This window comes from Mus caroli, unplaced genomic scaffold (genome assembly GCF_978045245.1).
Source record: "Mus caroli unplaced genomic scaffold, Mus_caroli_1 scaffold_5, whole genome shotgun sequence".
NCBI classification, from domain to species: domain Eukaryota; kingdom Metazoa; phylum Chordata; class Mammalia; order Rodentia; family Muridae; genus Mus; species Mus caroli.
In genome coordinates, this window is record NW_028227260.1 from 37,394,584 (window position 1) to 37,415,581 (window position 20,998).

At 41.4% G+C, this 20,998-nt stretch overlaps 1 protein-coding gene across 3 annotated transcripts in view; it reads left to right on the plus strand.

Moving 5' to 3' along the window:
* The window catches only part of Sytl4 (synaptotagmin like 4), a 46,673-nt gene extending 26,414 nt beyond the window's left edge, over positions 1-20,259 (plus strand). For 2 of the 3 annotated variants that reach the window (XM_021153156.3, XM_029472913.2), the window contains exons 6-17: positions 4,277-4,378; positions 4,826-4,901; positions 5,278-5,368; positions 5,481-5,584; positions 6,320-6,415; positions 7,446-7,624; positions 7,878-7,980; positions 8,743-8,904; positions 12,972-13,080; positions 15,315-15,414; positions 16,125-16,333; positions 18,635-20,259. In XM_021153156.3, coding sequence (XP_021008815.1) covers positions 4,277-4,378; positions 4,826-4,901; positions 5,278-5,368; positions 5,481-5,584; positions 6,320-6,415; positions 7,446-7,624; positions 7,878-7,980; positions 8,743-8,904; positions 12,972-13,080; positions 15,315-15,414; positions 16,125-16,333; positions 18,635-18,783 — 1,480 coding nt within the window. In that variant the 3' untranslated portion in view covers positions 18,784-20,259. The remainder of the gene's footprint in view (positions 1-4,276; positions 4,379-4,825; positions 4,902-5,277; positions 5,369-5,480; positions 5,585-6,319; positions 6,416-7,445; positions 7,625-7,877; positions 7,981-8,742; positions 8,905-12,971; positions 13,081-15,314; positions 15,415-16,124; positions 16,334-18,634) is intronic. The other variant, XM_029472915.2, reaches the window with a different exon arrangement.
* Positions 20,260-20,998: the final 739 nt, after the last annotated feature.

Consider the following 20,998-nt stretch of genomic DNA (forward strand, 5'->3'; position numbering starts at 1 on the left):
AGTATAAATACTTAGAAAGCAATTTGACAACATGTCATTTACCAAAACAACAGTAGTAGGCTTTTCTCTAGAGCACTGGTTCTCAACCTTCCCAGAGTTGCAACCCTTTAATACAGTTCCTCACGTGGTGCTGACCCCCACAACCATACAATTACTTATGTTGCTACTTCATAACTGTAATTTTGCTATGTTAGGAATTGTGATGTAAATATCTAATATTCAGGATGGTCTTAGATGACGCCCGTGAAAGGGCCCACAGGTTGAGAACCACTGATTTTGGTCTCAACCTGTGGCCCTGGTTTTATAATACCAGGCCTTAGTCTTTTTGTGGAATAACTGGTTATCCTTGTAAACATTATGCTACTTCTGCACCAGTGGGTGCATCTTGCCTAGCAGGTCAGTATCATAGCATGTAGGATTGGCTTCAGCAATACCACTGGTTTTTGTTTTGTTTTTCCTCATAGTAACCTACAGAGCTCCTTCTAGTACCATGAAAGCTTATAGGCAGAAATGAAATAGTTGTATGGCCTTGTCCTAGATTCTAGTTTATTGGTCTACAAATTTGTTTTTGTGATAGCACTATGTGTTTTTATCACTGTGGCTTTGTAGTTTAACTTGAAATTTGGTATGGTAATGCCTCCAGAAATATTCTTTTGCCTCATGTTGGACTCCTGGGATCTCTTGTGCTTTTGTGTGAGTTTTAAGATTGTTTTTTCTTCTATTTCTATGAAGAATGTCACTGGAAATTTGATAGGGATTACTTGAATCTGTAAATTGCTTTTAGGAAAATAGTCATTTTCACAATGTTGATTTTTTTTTCCAATTCATAAACCTGGGCCGTCTTCCCATGTTCTAGCAGCTCCCTCAGTTTCTTCAGTGTGCTAGGGTTTTTATTGTAGAAGACTTTCACATCCTTGCTTAGGTTTATCCCAGGGTACCTTTAGGCTATAATGAAACTGTTTTTGTTTTCAGTTTGTTTGAAATTGATATATAGAAAGTCTGGTGACTTTTGTGTATTAATTTTATATCTTGCTATTCTGCTGATTATGCTTAAAAGATTTCTGGTGGTGTCTTTATGATCTGTTATGTATACAACAGCTTCATTCATGATAGCTAAAACCTGGAAACAATTGAAGTGCCCACCAACAGGTGAATGGATAAACTGGTTTGTTTATGCCACAGAATACTGATTTATTAAGGAACAATCTATTGATAACGTAGTATTATGAATGTATCTCAAAATACATATGTTGAGTGAAAAGCACTAAACAAGAAAGTACTCATGTTCTGAATGAGGAAGTGCAAACCTCTAGTCCCAGCAGTTTGGCGATGCAGAGTTAGAGACAGAGGCCAGAGGCAGAAGGCAGAGGCAGGTGGATCTCTGTGAGTTTAAGGCTACCCTTGTCTACATAGCAAATTCCTGGCCAGCTAGAACTAAATAATGAGACCGTGTTTAAAAAAATAAAATAAAATAAAAACCCTCAACAAACCAAACAACAAAACAGAACAAAGCAAATAAGAGTACCTGGTCTAGGAGTCTATATGATTCTGGTATACACATTTCCAGAAAATACAAACTAATTTTCAGTGGCCAAAGTAGATGGACATTTGCCTGGGACCAGGAGCTAGAAGGGAAAGAAGGGATTGCCAACAGGCATGAAGACACTTCAGGAGAGTGATTAATGTGTTCGCTAACTAAACAGTAGCACTAGCCTTTGAAGTGCCTATCTATTGCCAGAAATCATTAGCGTGCGTAATTAAGCACGTACAGCTTGTTTGTACCAATTAGTTAAAACCAGCAGAAAACTGCAACACAGACACTTTTCCAACGCCAGAGCACTTGATTCGTTTTTATGTTTGTGTGCTGCTCGACTGTATATATGGACTGTGATTTTATCAGATAGCCTTGGGTGCATGAGTCATCTGTTCCAGGTGATGAGCCCCCCCCCCCTATTCCTTTGTAGTTAAGGTTAAAAATGGCTTTTATTTGCTGAACTTGATTAACGCATCTGACATCACTGGTCAGAATGTAATTTCTGAAATCTACTGCTTCTGGCTGTCTGCGACCTCTTGTCTCATTGGATTGAGGAGCCTCTTATTTGTTATAAACATGAAAACTGATTGAGTGCGCATAAGTGATTTTTACATAAAAATTATGGAGCCTCAGAGATAATTTAATCAACCCTTTTATTTTTATAGAAAAGAAAGCAGGATAAATGATTTACCTGAGATCACACAGATAAAGACCAGGACTCCTATCTCTGAGTTTATTTTTACTGCACAGATGTCAAATAATTGCTTTTTTGCCTTACAGTTGTTTACATCAGCTCAGGATCAGAACATTTTCATCTTTAGGGGAAAAAAAAGAAAAAGAAATACAAGCACCAAACACTCCATGGACCATTGTTGAACAATGTCTCTAGAGGAATGATTCCGTTTGAAATTCTTTTTCTCTTTGCATTGAAGGGGACAAAAAGGATGATTTTAAAGTAAAGAAAACCAAGCAAGCACCTTGCTGTGTCTTGTATGATAAAGCTGGTACATTTGTCAAAAATGACCTCTGTCCCACCGCCTGCATACGCTAAAGTTTCAACTCAGCTCCTTCTGTTTGTTTGCACAGCCCTATCTCAAACATCACCTGACAAGCTGGAAAGTTTATTCTCTACTGGCTGAGACACAGAGACATTAGAGATTTGGTTACTTGTTCATTTGTTAAATATATGTGGAAGCTTACTATGTGACAGATAATGTTTTATGCACTGGGATACTATTATGGATACAGAAAGGTCCCTTGTTTGTAGATTGTAGATTTGGGGCTAGGAAGCACATAAAACAAATCAAAAGCAAATAATCAAATAAGTAGTCTGCCAGATGTTGGAGAGTGTGATGGAGACAATGACCTCGAGTGAACAGATATGGAGTGTATGTATGTGTGTGTGTGTGTGTGTGTGTGTGTGTGTGTGTGTGCTCTGTTTTCCTTAGATAGTTAAGACAGACCTGAATTGTAAGGTGACATTTGAAAAAACTGCAGAGGCAAACATTGAGAGTATTTGGAGGGGAGGAGCATTGTAGACAGAAATCTCAGCAGGTATAAAGAACTCAGAGAGAGTCTGACACAAGTGTAGTCTGGAGTTGAGTTGGGGGTGCTTGTGCAAGGAAATAAGCACAGAAATGGCGGGAAGCTAGTTGCATAAGACTTTGTTGACCTCTCTAGACTCTAAATTATTTTGAAAGAGAGGGGAAGATGTCAAAACCAATCTTATGATTATTGTCTCTTTTTTGTTGTTGTTGTTGTTTAAAAACCGAGGTAAAATTCACATAGCATTAAATCATTTTGTAATTTTGTAAAGTTCAATGTAACGAGTGTTCAAACTTTTAGGACGTAAGACAACCATCACAATTACTGATTGTCAGAGTATTCCTATCACCCCCAAAAGAAACCACGTCCATGAATTAGCCACTGCTATTTCTTTCAGGCTGGAATCTCCATTCTGCCTTTCTGGATTTGCATACCCTGCATTTGCCATCTGAATTGAGTCGTACCCACCATGGACATTTAGATTGGTTTCTTTCAGTTAGCATAAAGTTTTCAGTATTCATCCATGTTGCTGTAGACATTCGAGCTTTGATACTCGTTTGTGGATGAACACTAAATAGAGCTATACAGTATTTTGGCTCTCCTGTTCCCTGTAAATGAGCAATTGGATTCTTTCTACCTTTTGGGTTATAAGAATAATGCTACGAGAGGCTCAGCTGTTAAAAGCATGTGTCCCTCTTGCAGAGGACATGGATTTGCTTTCCAGCACCCACATGGTGATTTATAACAATCAGTAACTCCAGTTCCAGTGACTCCTGCACCCTCTTACTAACCTCCATGGGCACCAGGCATTCACATGCCACACAGGCAAAACATTACTATGTATTAGATAAATAAATGAACAAAATGCTTTAAAAATGGGGGTTTTAGGGTAGGAGGTTACTGCCAGGCATGGCGTTGCAGGCCTGTAATCCTAGCATTCCAGAGTAAGTTTGAGGCTAGCCTGGTCTATATAAAAAGAAGTAAAGGCTTGGGACATTTAGAAAGTAGGAGATCGTAGTCTTCTGGGATGTAGGGTGCAGCCCTAGGTATGATTCCCACTGTTGTAAAATGAACTCACATTTATGTTTTAAAGAAAAAATTGCTCAGGTTACTACTGTGAGTCAGTTGGAGAGATATCTATCCAGAGGCAGGAGAGTTCCCCTCTTGTAAAACAGTGGATCTTGGTTTTTATTCTAGTGTGCTGTTTGAAGTGCCAAAGACCAGAAGTGGAAAGAGTGCACTGGAGGCTGAGAGTGAGAGTCTGGATAGCTACACTGCTGACTCAGACAGCACCTCCAGGTGGAGTTTCCCTGTTTGGTCACCTGTCCATTCTGAGCTCTCATTTTGTTCTCTAGCATCAGGATGCACGTTTCTTCTGCCTTCCTGCTTTCTGTCCTTGGGCTGTTGGATGAATCTTTCTTCTGACCTCACCGGAAGTCTCTCTTTAGTACCTCTGTTGCTTGGCTCTGAGCACTGCTTCCTGGAGTGAGCTAACTTCCCCTGGATGCTGCACTGTGGAGGATTCTGCTTCTGTCTCTTGGGAGAGGACGTGTGAGCATTTGTGTGTGTGTGTGTGCAGAGTTGTTTGCCCCATCTTCTGCACTGCCCTGGATGGATGTGAAATGGGCCTTCTCAATTTTGTTGCTATAGTGATGGCAATGCCTTGCCTTCCTTGTTAGTGCTTTGGGGCCTGGCTAGAAGAGGAAGGGGAAGGCACAGTTTGGTTCTAACTTCTGATACTTCTAGGAGAGATTCTCTGGATAAATCTGGACTCTTCCCAGAATGGAAGAAGATGTCCGCTCCCAAATCTCAAGTCGAAAAGGTAAACTGCAGGCTGTTGGCTTTACTTCCCCTCCCTCCCTCCCTCCCTCCCTCCCTCCCTCCCTCCCTCCCTCCCTCCCTCCCTCCCTCCCTCCCTCTCTTCTTCTACTCTTCCTCTTTCCTTCTTCCCTCCTTCCCTTGCCTCTTCTTCTACCCTGTCTTCATATCTCAAGTCAGGAATTCAACTAAAATTTTACCCCGGCTTCATTTGGAAACATTTCACAGGTCTTGGCTGAAATGTGTGAACATGAGTTTTATATTAATCTCTCCTTTAACTTTGTCATAGTTGGATTAAAATCTGACCCATAATCTGTTCCTTTGGTCTACTTGCTAGTCTTCCCCCACACCCCCATGTCCTTGAACTTATTCCCTTCTAGGAAATTCCACCAGGGAACCAAAATGCAGTCTGTGGTGATGAGGGTGACATGGTATTCAAGAAGAACACCAGAAAAGTCCTGAGGCCTTCAGGTAGCATCTCTGTCACTGCAATCTGTGGCTTGTGTTCTAAGTGCTTTGGCTGGGCTCTTGGTATGGAGTACAGCAGGTTCCTTTTGACTTAAATTTTTGGTCTTTCATGCAGAATACACTAAGTCTGTGATAGACCTTCGCCCAGAAGATGTGGCCCAAGAAAGTGGCATCTTGGGAGACAGAAGCAAATCTGTACCAGGCCTCAGTGTAGATATGGTGAATACTCTTACATTTCACTTCAGTACTATATTAAAATTTTAAACTTTAGAATTGGCTTTAGTACTCAATTCTATCATCCTAATTGCTTAATTATTTGGAAATGTGAAATGACTTATAATCTCCCCAATTTCTGAAGTATACCAGCACCTTCATTTGCTTAAAGTATTGTCTTTGGTATCGCTTAACACTATCACCTTGTTGGATATATGGTTGGCCACGCAAACAAATACTTATTTTAACTAAAATATAAAGAGAGGGGTGGTGAGATGACTGATGGGGCAGCAGCACTTGCTGCAACAGCCTGACAACCTCAGTTTGACCCCTGGAGTCCACATTAAGGTGGAAGGTGAGAACTGACTTCCTAAAGATGTCTTTGGGTCTCCACATGCATGCCATTGCACAAGCATGGTTGAATACAGACACGATGATGATGATGATGATAATGATGATGATGATAGAATATACAAACAGCAACAATAATTTTAGTAAAAATTTATACAAAGAGATGGCTATGCTGGGGTATTCAAATGGGAGAGTTATAAAACTCCCATGAAAATACTAAATACTTGTTTTCTTTTGAGACATGAAGATATATTTTTAAAGGGAACACACACACACACACAAACATGAAAGCTCAGAAGTTTTGCAGCCAATTTTGGTCCTCACTGAAGGAAAGAACTTGATTCTTTTTGAACCTTGCTTTTATTAACTCTCAAGTTTATATCGTCCCAGGAAGAAGAGGAGGAGGAGGAAGAGGACATTGACCACCTGGTGAAGTTGCACCGCCAGAAACTGGCCAGAGGCAGCATGCAGAGTGGCTCCTCCATGGTCTGTTCTATGTGTTTGTGCTTTTAGACACACTGGGGCACCAGGAAGGGAAGAAGAGCCATCTGTCATTAGAGCAAACTGGGAAAATGCATGCATTTGTTTCTTACTAATGTCACTGTAGAGCTTAGGTGCTTAGTGTGGCTTCTAGGTGACTGCCAGAACCTCTGATCTGGAGAGTCTCCAAGAGGTAGCCAAGGATCTGGCCATTCTTTCCTCCCAGCTTTGGGAAAAGCAGCTGGAACTCCTCTCAGGAGAACCAGGCTGTGAAGTAAACAAGACCATACTTCTAGACTTCTTAAGCCGCTCCCTACTCTTACACCAAAGGCAAGCAGATGGCGTGAGAAGGACCTTTGCCAGATTGACATTGAGGTTGTTGATTGGGATTGAAGGCAAAACAGCCTCATGGACATTAGCTAAGCAGGCTTATATCTATCATAAGTATAAAGATTGTTCTTTTGGGTGAACAGAGTTCAGAAGGAGACTAATTAGATTTTCACACTTACACTGGAAGAAACTGTAGACCTCAACCTCATATTTTTCACTGCTACTGTTATATTTGCAGCGGTGGCTCTCCAGCTACTCTCAGTTCTGGCCCAGTCTCTTTCCTCTGTAGATACTGCTCAATAGATGGTAAATAAGGAAGGCCCCATTTTAAACCAGCGACCAGCATCTTCTAGCCTGTGTTGCAACATACATAACACACAGCACAGATGGACTTAGCTGTACCTTACCTCCCTACTCCTTGTCATCATTCTAAAGATGGGGACATTGATCAATAGATTGTGTAAAATGAGGTGGCAAGAGACATCAAGAGTCTGGGTGAGCCAGGAGGTGAACTCAAGCAATTGTGCATCTGTTACTTTCATGACTTACCCTCTGGGTAAAGGGCTACTGGCAGTCCTGGCTCCATGCAGGCCTTTTTGAGACATTTGGCTTCATCACAATGGAAGATGGGAGCAGTTGGGGGTTGTAGTATGTTTTTTTAGTATGTTTTTTCCCCCTGAGCCATTTGTAATTGCTTTCCCCTCAGAGTACCCTTGGCAGCATTATGAGTATCTATAGTGAAGCTGGTGATTTTGGGAACATCTCTGTGACCGGCAAGATTGCCTTTTCACTGAAGTTTGAGCAGAAAACACAGACTTTGGTCATCCATGTCAAGGAGTGCCACCAGCTGGCCTATGCTGATGAAGCCAAGAAGCGTTCTAACCCGTGAGTGCTTCGGGGACCTGAATCATACTCTGACAGGAGATGTAGACCTCAGAATCTATTGGGTTACTCTTGACCAAAAATTATCACTTCTTTGGTGACAGAATAGTAAGATGTCATTTAATAAAGGGCTTAGGACTTGGAAAAAGCAAAAATGATTTTTTTGACCTAGTATTTCATCGTGTGCCAAGCAGGAAACTAAAGATGGGGTTCGAGAAAGGCTAGGAAATAATTTAGTGTTGTTCTTGGTTTCTAGATACGTGAAGACTTATCTTCTGCCTGACAAGTCCCGCCAAGGAAAAAGAAAAACCAGCATCAAGCGGGACACCATCAATCCACTATATGATGAGACCTTTCGGGTATACATTTGAACTTAGAGGGGAGAAGGTTTTGTTTTTGTTTTGGGTCTTTGTGGTATAGCTTTGCCTCTACAGCATAGCTAGAAGATCATTCCTGTGCCTGAGGAATCACTGTGAGATTCCTATCCCCACCTCTTCATATCCAGGTGAATTCCCAGTACCCACATGATGGCTCAACAGCTGTTTGTAACTCCAGTGTCAGCGATCCAATGTCATATTCTGGCCTTGGTGGACATCTACATACATGTGTTGCACATAAACATATGCAGGCACACATTCACATAAAATAGAAGAGAAGTTATTTGAGATCCAGTGAGGTGCCCCGCATGGTAGAAAGTGATAACTGACTCCTGTAAGTTTTCTCTAACCCCCACACTCATGCCATGACATACTTGTGTCCACACATACATACATGACATTCATGCACTCACATGCATACTAGCACAATTAAGCAAAATATCATTAAAAAAGTTAAAAGCAGTATGACATAAAGAGTCCTTGGCAGTTGTTTGTGGATATTCTCAGGTCCTTTCAGCCACTCAAGGAAAACTTATTCTCTGGCTTCCTATGGACAGTGTTAGGGCTAGGGAAAGAGGAGCAGTTGAAGCTTTGAGTAGAGCAATTCAAAGTGCTTTGGAACTAAAACCATTTGACACACCGAACTAGAGAGCAAGGGGGACAGGTTGTTTAGGTTTTGGAAGAATTCATTTTTGAGGAATCACTCCTAACTGGCCACCCTGGGATGTTTCTTTCCCCTTATAGTATGAGATTTCGGAATCTCTTCTGGCTCAGAGGACTTTGCAGTTTTCCGTTTGGCATCATGGTCGTTTTGGCAGAAACACTTTCCTTGGAGAGGCGGAGGTGCACATGGACTCTTGGAAGCTGGATAAGAAGCTGGATCACTGCCTCCCTTTACATGGAAAGGTAGTCTGCTTTAAAGGTCTTTCACAGCTTGCTTCCCAGGTGAATTGTCTGTAGTGGCCTCTGCTGGTCTGTGTTGGAAGGAGCTTTGCATGGAGCTGTCTGTAGAATTCTACTGCACCCTGCTGGCCTTTCTAAGTTTAGCAGGAGCGATTTCTTCTGTATAAATCAGGCAAAGCGGAACACCACAGCTCACATCACTGTCCAGAGCCTGCATGTATTCGGACATCCTGACTTGCACTTCCTCTCAAATATAACCTTGCATATCCTAATCTGCACCCCCTTCTGTGCCAAACTTCCTGCTTTAGAAGTGAAAGGCACAACAGTTTGCAATGGCTGCCCTCTTGGTTCTGTATGCAGGCCAGGGAAACTGGACTTTAGACATAGCATCTCAGATGGCAGTGTAATAAGGTGGCACCATAGTGATGGGTAAACTCAGTACAGCTCATGACTAGAGTCCTGCTTCTGTGACTTACTAGAAACCTAGTGAATTTACCTACTTCTGGGAGCCTCAGTTTTGTCTTCAACAAAATGATATAGCAGTGCTACTCCCTGGTGTAGCTGGGACTCAATGCAGGGTATGCTTTAGTGTGTAGCACACAATGGCCAGTTCATAGCATATTGCCATTCTGATTAAGATGAAACAGTGACATCAGCAAACTTTAGGCAGCAAACTCTTTATTATCACCATGAATCCAATACAAACCCCTTTAAAAGTTGTAATAACATTTTGAATATTTCAAACAATTCACAGCACATAGACCTTTGCAAAGATGGTCTAGAAACTCAGAACAGGAGCTGCCTCTTGGAACTGGAAGAGAGATATACTTCATTATTTATTTATTTATTTATTTATTTATTTATTTATTTTTACACTCTAGATTTTATTTCTCCACCTCGTCCACCCTCCAACTGTTCCACATCCCACACCTCTTCCCCGAATCCCTGTCTCCACGCCGATGTCTCCATCCCTACCTCCCACCCCATCTGACCTCTCCACTTCCTGGGGCCTCCAGGCTCTTGAGGGTTAGATGCATCATCTCTGAATGAACCCAGACCCGGCAGTCCTCTGCTGTATATGTGTTGGGGGCTTCATATCAGCTGGTGTATGCTGCCTGGCTGGTGGTCCAGTGTTTGAGAGATCTTGGGGGTCCAGAGAGAGATACTTTCATCTTTCCATCTTATTATTGTCTTTTAGTTTTCTTTGTTTTAAACTTTCAAACTTTTGCCCTGTTAAAACTATTAAGTACAAAAAGATCTATATATACATGGTTCCAAATTAAAACAACAGAAAATATGTAAAAAGAAAGTCAGTTTCATTACTTAGATATAGCTACTCTTAGCAAATATTTAAGCATTGCTCTAGAATTTTTGTATTAGGTATTAATCTACCACCTACCTATCATCTATACATACACATACATAGTGTATTATTTTTGACTAAAGTGAATTGAATAAGCCTTGTTCACATGTATAGATACATACATTATATATGTATATATAAACAATGTATTACAGGCATCACTCTATGCCATTTCTTACCAATTAATCTCATTTTACTTGCTATATAATATTCTCTTACATTTTTTGTATTATAAATTTATTTACCTGATCCATACTAGTGGCTACTTCAGTTGTTATATTTGGAAACTGCTGTCATATATCTTTCCCTCTGTGTTCAGTACTGGTGATCCAATCCAGAGCTTCATATATGCTAAACAAGTGCTATCCTGCTGAGCCATACCCTGCCTCCTATCTTGGCTTCCTTTGGGGAAAGCAATTGTCAGAGAAAGCCCTCGTGGCAAAAGAGTTGAGTCACACACAGGAGAGTATATCTAGAAAACTTCAGTGACATTACATTTTTCTACTTTAAAGAGCCATAGAAACAGGAAAGCAATTGCTATCAGAGTAAAACATGCTATAAGAGTCCTAAAATTTCTGAAAAATTTGGCATGAAAATCATTCTCCCTGTAGCTTGGAGTTTATATAATTGTAGTGAAAATGTCACCTGAAAGCACCATGAATTGCCACCAAAACATGTCTTTCATTAAAATGGAGGTGTTTGCTCTTTGGAAATATTTTTTTGGCAGAATGAAAATGTGCTACAGAAAGAAGTCCATACTACTAAACTCTGAATTTCAAGAGTTCACTAAAGTAAACAGTCTAGGAATTAACAAATCATGTAGCTTATGAAATAAAATACTATCTTATCTTCCTCTTTAAAATTTTTAATAACTTGAAGTTTTCCCCTTATATCTTATATTTAAAACTTTATCAAATAATTTAATATGTAAACTTAATATGTAACTCTATTTCCCAGACTTAAGGTTTTTTAAAACTAAATTTTAATTAAAAATTTAAAAATCATACATTTTTTCTTAACTTAAAATAATCTACAGTTAAGGTTTCTGGGATTTTTTTGACACCCTACCCCCCAACAGTCCACATGTTACCATTTTCTTTTCTCTTGCTGACAATCCTTCCCCACAGACTAAACTTGTGTATTCTGGATATGCAGTATGTCTATTGAAATATAGATTATGCCTACCAGTATTAGCATGCTCATTGGTGAGGACGTAGCTTAGCTCAGCCTCAAGAAATGTGAGGGCGCCTCTAACTTGTGCAGGGGAAACTGGAGCATAAGGAAAATGACAGCCAGAGAGCTAACAGAGGGAAGCAGTCCCCTCCTAGAGCTACCTGCTCTATGTCCTGGACTCCTGTTCTTTCACTGTTACATCCATTCAGTCAACATGGGGTACCCATGTAAAGTTGGTACCATGCTAAGTGTTGGCCTTTCTGGGATGGACAGAAGTAAGCTTGACTCCTATCCTTTGGGGCACACAGATTCTAATGATAGAGGGTTGTTAGCTAAAAACTTGTTTAAGACAGGCTGATATAATGTAGAGGTAGAGTATATGCTTAGCAGGTCTGAGGCCCTGGGCTTGATACCTGGCACTGAAGCAAAGAAGCAAACTGTCAAATATTAAAAAACTGTGTAGCAGACTTTTACCTTTCCCTAAAACCTGTACAGGCTCCCTCTCGTTTTTAAAGTACTTTTTACTTTTAAGAAGCAGATGTGGCTCTTTTTCACAAGGAGGCCACTATTGACAATGATATAAAGTAGCAAAAAGTCTCTTTGCTTTTCCCAGTATGTTCTCCTAGTGTTAGATTCTTCTGTCAGAAAGTATAAATTCAGTATGATTGTATTTTTAAGATATAAATGAAAGCATAGATGTAGCTTTATTTTACTCAACAAGTGTAAGGTAGATTTTTATGGGTATATAACTAACTATGTGTTCTATTCAACCGAGATTTGAAATAAAAACACTTCAAGGAGCAATTGACACATAGGCTGGAATCATCTAGGTTCTATTTTAACTAGCTGGATTGCAAGGGGAAGGCCATGTATAAGCTATGACTGAGGAGGGGAAAGCTGAATGGTTTCTTTTCTGCAGTGACTTTCTTTGCTTTGCACTTCAGCTATCAGAGATAGCCCGTGTTCCTTCTGATAACCTCATGCCACATGTCACATGAAGGCATTAAAGTCACTCTTAACCTGGCCTGTGTTCACTGACACTTCAATTACTTTCACTTCTTGGCTCTTACTAACAATGCGGGTAGCAAGATTCCTAATCAAATACCATTGAGTCCTTGGTGAGTTTGTGTGGCCATCTTGTTGGCATACCTTTGGGAACATTTGGAATCTGGTAATCATCCTCAGAATACACAGTAGTGCACCCCGGTTCTTCTGGATCTCCTCCTGAAGAGACTGCCAAAGGAAACTGTAGCTGCTGTGGCATTTCGCCATAAAAGATGGATCATCTTGTGCCATGAACCTGTTCTTGGGGTAATTGTATCTATTTTCTTCCTTTATTTTTGTAATAGGGTCTGGCTCTGTATTTGAGGCTGGCCTCTAACTCATGGTCCTTTTTCTCCAGTCTTCCCAGTGCTGGGATTGCAGCGATGTACCACCATACCCACCTATGGGGACAACGTTATAATCCTCAGGGCGAGGTCCCAGTGCTTCCTGGGAGCCCTGATTTCACTTGTTGGGTTTCCCTATGTTTCAGATCAGTACTGAGTCCTCGCCTGGTTTGCCAGCACACAAAGGCGAGTTGGTGGTTTCATTGAAATACATCCCAGCCTCCAAACTCCCTGTTGGAGGTGACCGGAAAAAGAGTGAGTTTTCTTTGGGGGCCCTGGATTCAGCTCTTAGGCTTCTACACAGGGTCTAGGAGAGATTGGTGCTGGCACTATTGGCTAGGGAAGAAGGGGATGTTTCCTGCATCTTCTGGGTTAGTGTCTTCCTAAGGAATTCTTTTTGTCTCAGCTGGAAGGAAGTGCCATAGTGCTGGCATTCCTTTGAGATGATTTCTAGGCTGTTAATGTGATTTGGTCTTGTTCCATCTGTGTCAAGCTCCTAGGAAGGCAGAAGAAAACAGGAGCTTTGTGGCTGAGAAGGATACTTGGAAGGAGTAGTGAGGCATGAGGAGTAGGAAGTGCAAGGCTGAGTCACTCCACATGGCCAGCATGGTGCTACTAACTGTTGATATGTAGATAAGAGAAATATAGCACTTGTCCTCTGAGGACAACTTTTAAAGAATGCTCATCATGTGCCCAGGCCACCCACCTACAAGGGTTATGGAGCGAGCTTTGCTGAGGAAGTAATATTGAAACTGGGCCTTGCCAGGCATTAAATGAGGGAAGGTGAAAGGGAGGAACAGTGTTTGGGAGAAGGGACAGTGCAAGCACAGGTTCTTAAAGAGATTGGTAGTTGGCCAAGGTGGTGACTGCCTGGAATCCCAGTACTTAGGCTGAGGCGGGAGGATTCCTATGATTTTTCATGCGGGATAGGTTATGTACTGGGTTACAGGTCAGACTTGGCTATAGAGTGAGACCCCCATCTCAAAATACATTGACTAGCTAAAACAAAAAGGAAAACAAAATAATTATTTAAAATGTAGGTGGAGAATGCAGCTCAGTTCTTAGAGTACTTGCATAGCGGGCATAAAGGTCTCTGTTGTATGCAAAGAGCACTTCAGAAACTGGCACTTGGGTGGTGGAGCTATGAAGATCAGGAGGTGAAGGGGATCATAGCTACATAGAGAATTTGAGGCTAACCTGGGTTACATGAGACCTTGTTTTTCTTTTTAAAAAACAGGCTCAATCTATAGGCCTGGTAAATGTGGGGCTGTAGGTCAGTGATCAGGAATATGTTATCTGTCATAGTGGAGCTGGAGTTATGATATGAGTGTGTATGTATATGAGTAAAGCTGGGATTGGAGATGAGTCTGGAGCCAAATAAAAAAGAAAAGGGCCTTTAATGAAGAGCTTAACTTGATCTGCTGGCAACGGGAAGCCCAAATTAGTGTGTGTGTCACAAATATATCTTATATCATATACAGACACACACACACATAATATATATTCAGGAAAGCACACTGTAGGTTTGAGGAATCAGTAGGCTCAAGGACAGTGTGCAGAATGACTAGATAAGAAGCAAAGACAGAACTTTTGGGAACAGCAACATTTAGAAAGGATGAAGAGATGGAGAATGTTAAAGAGGGAGAGGGTCATCGGGACACAGAAAGGCCGGGAGAAAGTTTGAAGAAGAGGTGAGCAGGAGCTGTCAGCACTCTCCAAACACTCTAAGCAGTCAGGCCAGATGAGGTCTGAGAAGATGCAGCTACAATTAGGTTGGAAGGCACTAATGGAAGGTGATTTCACAAGGAACTAGGCTCGGTGGATGAGGCAGAGAAGCAGAGGTGATGAGAGCGGTCAGTTCTTTGCCAGGGTAATTAGTGATCATGAAAGGAAAGAAAGGTACAGAGAACAGCTTTGAAAGATCAGACTGAAGGAAGGGAAGTTTTCTTTGAAATAGATTTTAAAAAAAAAAAGAAGAAAAAAAAAAAACAGATCAGTAAGTGTTCAGACTGAGGGCAAAGGATCAGTTGGGGAAAAGCATATTCACAATGGTAGGTGAGAGTGGAGGTGGCAATTGACGGTGTTCTGGTGAGTCCTGTGCAGTAAGGGGTGAGGTGGGAAACTCAGCAGCAGATTGCCTGCCTGCTTTAATTGCCTAGGAAATGACAGGCAACTGCTGCTTTTTGGTTCAGATGACTCATGTATGAAATAAGGACAATAATAGTGCATATCTCATAGGAGGACTATTTGGAGAATAAATGCCTAAGGTGGTGGTTGGTTCATAGCAAGCTTTTAATGAACGTTTATTGCTATTGGTATTATTAGTTGAGTTCCTACTGCTTATCCTGGGCACCGAGCTAGGAACAAAAGATGCAGGTACAATTCAGTTAAGGACCCCAAAAGCAAGGAGAAAACGTAGTATATAGCTAAAGTTCAGGATACAGCTGGTGGCATGGGGGTTCACTTGCAATGGCCGACATCCCTTACAGGTAAAGGTGGGGAAGGGGGAGAACTCCAGGTGTGGATCAAAGAAGCCAAGAACCTGACGGCTGCCAAATCAGGAGGGACTTCAGACAGCTTTGTCAAGGGGTGAGTCCCTGGGCCAGCATCAAACTAAGCAGTTATAAGACAAGCAAGTTCGTGGGGAACCCAGTTTAATTTTTCTCTATAGATCCTGCCCTCCTCCCGCCACCCTCAGCAGCTTGGTTTCTGAAATTAGGTAATGGCAAGGTCTCCACCACTACCTTTGCACTGGTCTGAGATCAGTTTGGCTTCCACTTGTGCTCCCTTTCACAGGGGAGGGTGATAGACAGTTTGGCTCTGACTGTCTCATACTAGTCCTCTGCCATAGGCCTAGGATGAAAATCCATGTCCCATAACTGTCTAGATTCAGGGTGCAAGGCTGTGTGCTTCATAATTTTTATTATGGACTATAAGCTTCCTCTACATTAGAGATCATTTACTGACTTCAGCTCCCTAGGAAGTCATGTTTAACTAAACAGACATCTGAGTGATGGCTTCATTTATCTCGTGAGAGAAAAGTGGAACCACATATTTAAACTCAGCCTTGGTGGAGTCTAGGCCACAGCATGACTAATGTCTTCATTTTTCTCTTTAGGTTAAAGGAAGTAGATGATCTAGTGGAAGTAGTGGGAAGTCTGCCCCAGCAGATTCAAAAGAGGGTTGTGTGTACTTGGCCCTGGGTGCTGCCTTACCATCCTGGGCTAGGCTTGTGCTAGGGCTAAGGTGATCATGTTGCCAGTTTGAGTAGGTGTTCATGACTCCCCGCCCTCTGCCAGATACCTCCTTCCCATGAGGAACAAGGCCAGTAAGCGTAAAACTCCTGTGATGAAGAAGACTCTGAATCCCCACTACAACCATACATTTGTCTACAATGGTGTGAGGCTGGAAGATCTACAACACATGTGCCTGGAACTGACTGTATGGGACCGGGAGCCCCTGGCCAGCAATGACTTCCTGGGAGGGGTCAGACTGGGTGTTGGCACTGGTGAGACTCTCTCCTCCATCCAATCATCACTTGTCTTAAGGCTTCTTGTCTCTCTTACTCCTCACAGCTCTCAGCCACAGCTATGTACAAAGAACTTTTCTGACAGAAATTTCCTTCCTTTATGTAAACATCCAACAAGCACTTATTGAGTGCCTGCTACCTGCTAGGCCTAAGGGAAGGTAGACCTCATACAGTGTTCTATGTATAGAAAGGTGACCCTGAAGGCCAGGAACTTCATCCTCCTCCTATAAAGAATGCCGAAAACCACCATAACAGCTGACTTGTGATTTCTATTTCCTGTCTTATTATAATGAGAAGGGTCCTTGCCAGAAAATTCTTGTTCTCCTAGGATTTTTAGATTACCTCCCACTTCTCAATGGTTTTTCTTCTGTAATTTCTGTCTGTTCTGTATGACCAGTTTCATTTGATTTGACTACTGAAGGGGAAGGCTCTGGTGACACCAATCTTTCTGTTCATTTCTTCCTTTGTTTTGAGATGGAGTCTCATTAGCCCAGATTAGCCTGGGACTCCTGATCCTCTTACTTCTACCTCCCAAGTGCTCAGATCTAGGCAAGGGCCAATGTGCTCAGGCCTAATTTGATTAAATAAAGAGCACATTTTCCATTGACCACATGTCCCCCTCACTCTAAAAACAATGACCTCTATTTCCTGGCATTTCTTTCTGTTCTTGGTCCACTGTGTTATGGTGTCTACCACTCTTAAGAGTGATTGCTCATGCAAAGTGAGGTTATTATCTCACTGGAATTCCCAAGCACTACGCAATAGAGCAGCCTGCTTCCTTTGTCCTGAAATACCTGCCACTAATTGCTTTCTTTTACTCCCTTTGACTCCATTCTATATCACTTCACAACTTCCTTCATGGGTTCTTCATTTTGTACTCAAACTTTAAATGATGGTGCTCTCTGGCTTGGTCTTGGATGCTCCTTTTCTCTCTCTCTCTCTCTCTCTCTCTCTCTCTCTCTCTCTTTTTATAGTCTTGTTCAAGCCCATCCAATCTTTTGACATCGTGTCATCATGACATCTTCAAATATAGTGCAATTGAGTTATCAATAATCACCAAAAAGTTAAAAAAGTCATTGCTTTAATTAGTTATGATTTTGTGCTGGACTATATTCATAGTTATCCTTAGCTCCATGAAGTTCTGGTTGGAGTTGTTTGTTAGATTCTTTTTTTATATATGTCATAAATATATAAGACTTATTTATTACTTTTTTCTTTTTTCTTGGATATTTTCTTTATTTACATTTCAAATGTCTACTGGATTCTTACCTTAAATACTACTTGTATATGAATACCTTACAAAGCATCTACAATATTTTTACACGTGTAAGCAACTTTATGTCTGTCCCCTGTTTAAAACTCTTCAGTGTCTTTCTTCCACATTTAGAAATTCTTACCAAGTCCACAGACCACACATAATCTTGACTCTTCCATTTTTATCTGTTCTGTATCATTTCCCTGTATTATTGTGTTACAACCACCAAAGCTTTTACTCTGCTCTCCAAATATACCAAATCACTTCCTACTTTGGGTTTTTATAATGATCGTGTTTTCTATTCTCATGTAAGCTGCCTAGGGCAGGGGCATTCTTTGTGTGCTCATCAAAGTATCTCCAAACAGGCATCCAGTAGCAATCAGGAAATGTCCACTGAATGAATGAATTATTGTACAATAGAATAGGAGTAGGAACACATAATGCTAACGGTAGGCCTAGAATTTACAGCTATAGAAAAAGTATTTAGAAGCTGTACATGCCCATTATCTAAGTACTTGGCAGGCAGAGGCAGGGAGATTGCCACAACTTCAAGGCCAGCCAAGATTTCTGTGTGAAATCCTGTCTCAGTAATAACAAAAAGGAGGAGGTGTTCAATTTTTTAAAAAAGGTTAAGTCAAGGACCCATGTATAGACTAGTACTTCAGTTACTAACCAGTCCACTGCCTTCTTACAATATATGCAATAAACTGTATTTTTGAAAATCAAGTCAAGTTACCAATGACAGACAGGTAGCAGTTTTGGAATGGGGTACCAGACACCAGAGCTCTGAAAAGGTCACTAAGCAACAAGCCTCTATTGACATTATGTCATTTCAAGTCCCATTTCATCAACCTGCACTCTCCCCATTGTCTCCGAAGCACATGTATTTGTAGACTCAGCTTGCCAGCTTGCTGTCCCCAATGTCTTTTCTGGGTTGGATTTTTTTTTTTTTGCCTTATAACCAATCCTCCCTGATTGGCTCAGTGGTGGGACTCTGTTCAGTCTCCTCTGGTGTTTTCCCTCAGGGATCAGTAATGGCGAAGTGGTGGACTGGATGGATTCGACTGGTGAAGAAGTAAGCCTGTGGCAGAAGATGCGACAGTACCCAGGGTCTTGGGCAGAAGGAACTCTGCAGCTCCGTTCTTCAATGGTCAAGCAGAAGCTGGGTGTATGAGTTCCCATCCTCATCTGCAGGTGCAGCCCTGGTCAGTCCAAGTCAAAAGAAAGCAAAGCAACCACAAGCAAAGATTTCTAATTTAATGTGTGTGTGCGCATGTGTGTGTGTATGTGTGTGTGTAAACATGTATTTCTACAGATCTTAGTTTGCTAGCAAGTGTGGCACAGGCTTTTTCCTTCTTTTAAAGCAGCCCGAGAATAAGGGCCCTTTCAAATGGTTTTTATTTATATAAAATCTAGTATACTTTTTGAGTACATAGTTGGCTCTTTCTGTGGTTTAATTACGTTTAAAAACCATATTACAATAACTCTCTACCTTCTATCTTGCTATCTTTGCTCACACTTTCGCTGGAAGTGTGGCTGCTTTTGGCACTAGTTCTAGTTTGTGGGTCTAAGTGTGCCTGATCAAAGGCCAAAGCTCTTGGAAGCAAGGTTTGGTTGTTCAAGATATTATTAGACTATGGGAGAAGGGTGAACGACCAGTCCTTCCTCTCTAATTTGTATTTTATCTCATCATCTACCTTGATACCCTTCTAGAACTTGCCTTTTAACTTTTCCTGTTTTAAGCAGTTTCTACCTTGCTTGAGTATAGTGTTTTTCTTTGAAATGCAATGAAAATTCCCCAGCTCCTTCTGAGACCTTTGGGGAGCCCTTATAATGGAGTCACTGTAGAAAAATCACTTTAATTAGATAATGGCCTTTTCACTGAGACATTAACATGTCCCATGAGACCTACTAGCTGATCCCACAAGGTCCAAGTGACTCTGAATAGTTTTTCAAAGCCTGTGCTGAATTCTCTGTTTTAAACTGTTACAGCACTTGTTAGACAGAGATTTCCTTATTTCCCTCATGGAAGATGAGGCATGTTCACTCTCATGTATTATCGCTTTCTCTAAGTTTGTGTCTGGGGTGTGCTGCTACATAGAACATAGTCTGTATACCTCTGTTTCATCTGCAAGGACCAAAGACTGTCTTTGGTTGGGTACTATTACCACCCCATGAAAATGTGGATGGAATTCCCCAGCTATTCTAACTTTTCACCCAATATACTTTCAGTTCCTGTCTTTGGTTGTTTCCTAAACTTGACCTGGGTGTAACATGGGAGTAGTGTGCGTTGAGACTTAAAAGAGGTTCTAGTGGGCTTTCATTTCCTGCTACTCATTCTTCGGAACTGGACTTTTCATTCATAGCAGTCTGTCTATAGAAAGGTGTATGCGGAAGGTGTCTGGAGCAGAGAAGAAATGCCTGTCAATGACACCCAGCTGCAAGTTGACATTCCTGTAAGGTCACTGGATTGCAGGCAGCTAAAGTGGTTAAGATCATAGGTGTAAACTGCATTGAATGTTTTTCAAAGATTCCCTTCAATATGGATTGATCCTGTAATGGAAACATACCTGAGAGCCCAGGCTCAGACTTGTTCTTTGATATTCTACTTTATTATGCATGTGTGTTTCAATAAAGCTTTCTCACCTGAGTGTTTACATTTGAGAGTTCTGCAGATGCTTTTTTTCTCTGATGTCCTGACTTGGTGTCATCACTGTCACTCACAGCTTGAAGATCAGAAGTAGAGAAACGAATGCACCTCACTATACAGGAAGAAAATCTGCCTTTTCCCACACTGCTGCCTGATACTTCCACTGAGCCCAGATTCCTTGTCTTACATTATTGGAATCTCAAAGTAGCACTGCTCTTTTCCCCCTTGGGTACCAATAGAAGAAACTGGCCTTTGGCTTTGTAGACTGTTCTTCGCTGGAGGGAGAAGACAGAGATACAGGTGTGGATGGATACGCTCCATGTCACCAGCACTTCTTTCTAGGTTATTCAGTTTCTCTGGGAGGTTGAGATTTTTCCTAGACAACTCGTATTTGAGATAAGGCCTCCAGTTTCTAGCTCAAGTGATGCTTGGCCTCTGTGCAAAAGCATATCTGCAAACGCAAAATGTGTCTTGTACACAAGGTTTGCTATAATATTGCCTGACTCTTTCCAACACCTTATGAAGTAGGAAACCTTCTCTTCTTGCAGCTGAAGAGACATGAGCTCCTTGTCATGTGACAGTATTGGATTTTGAATTCAGGTCTATCTCCTGCAAGAAGGATGTATGTTAAGGGCAAAGCATTAAGGAAAAGGGTGGCTCATGTCTTCAAAATACAATGGTGAAATGGAATTGATTTACAAAGGAGCCCAAAAAGAATGCTTTTGATATCGCCAAGCCA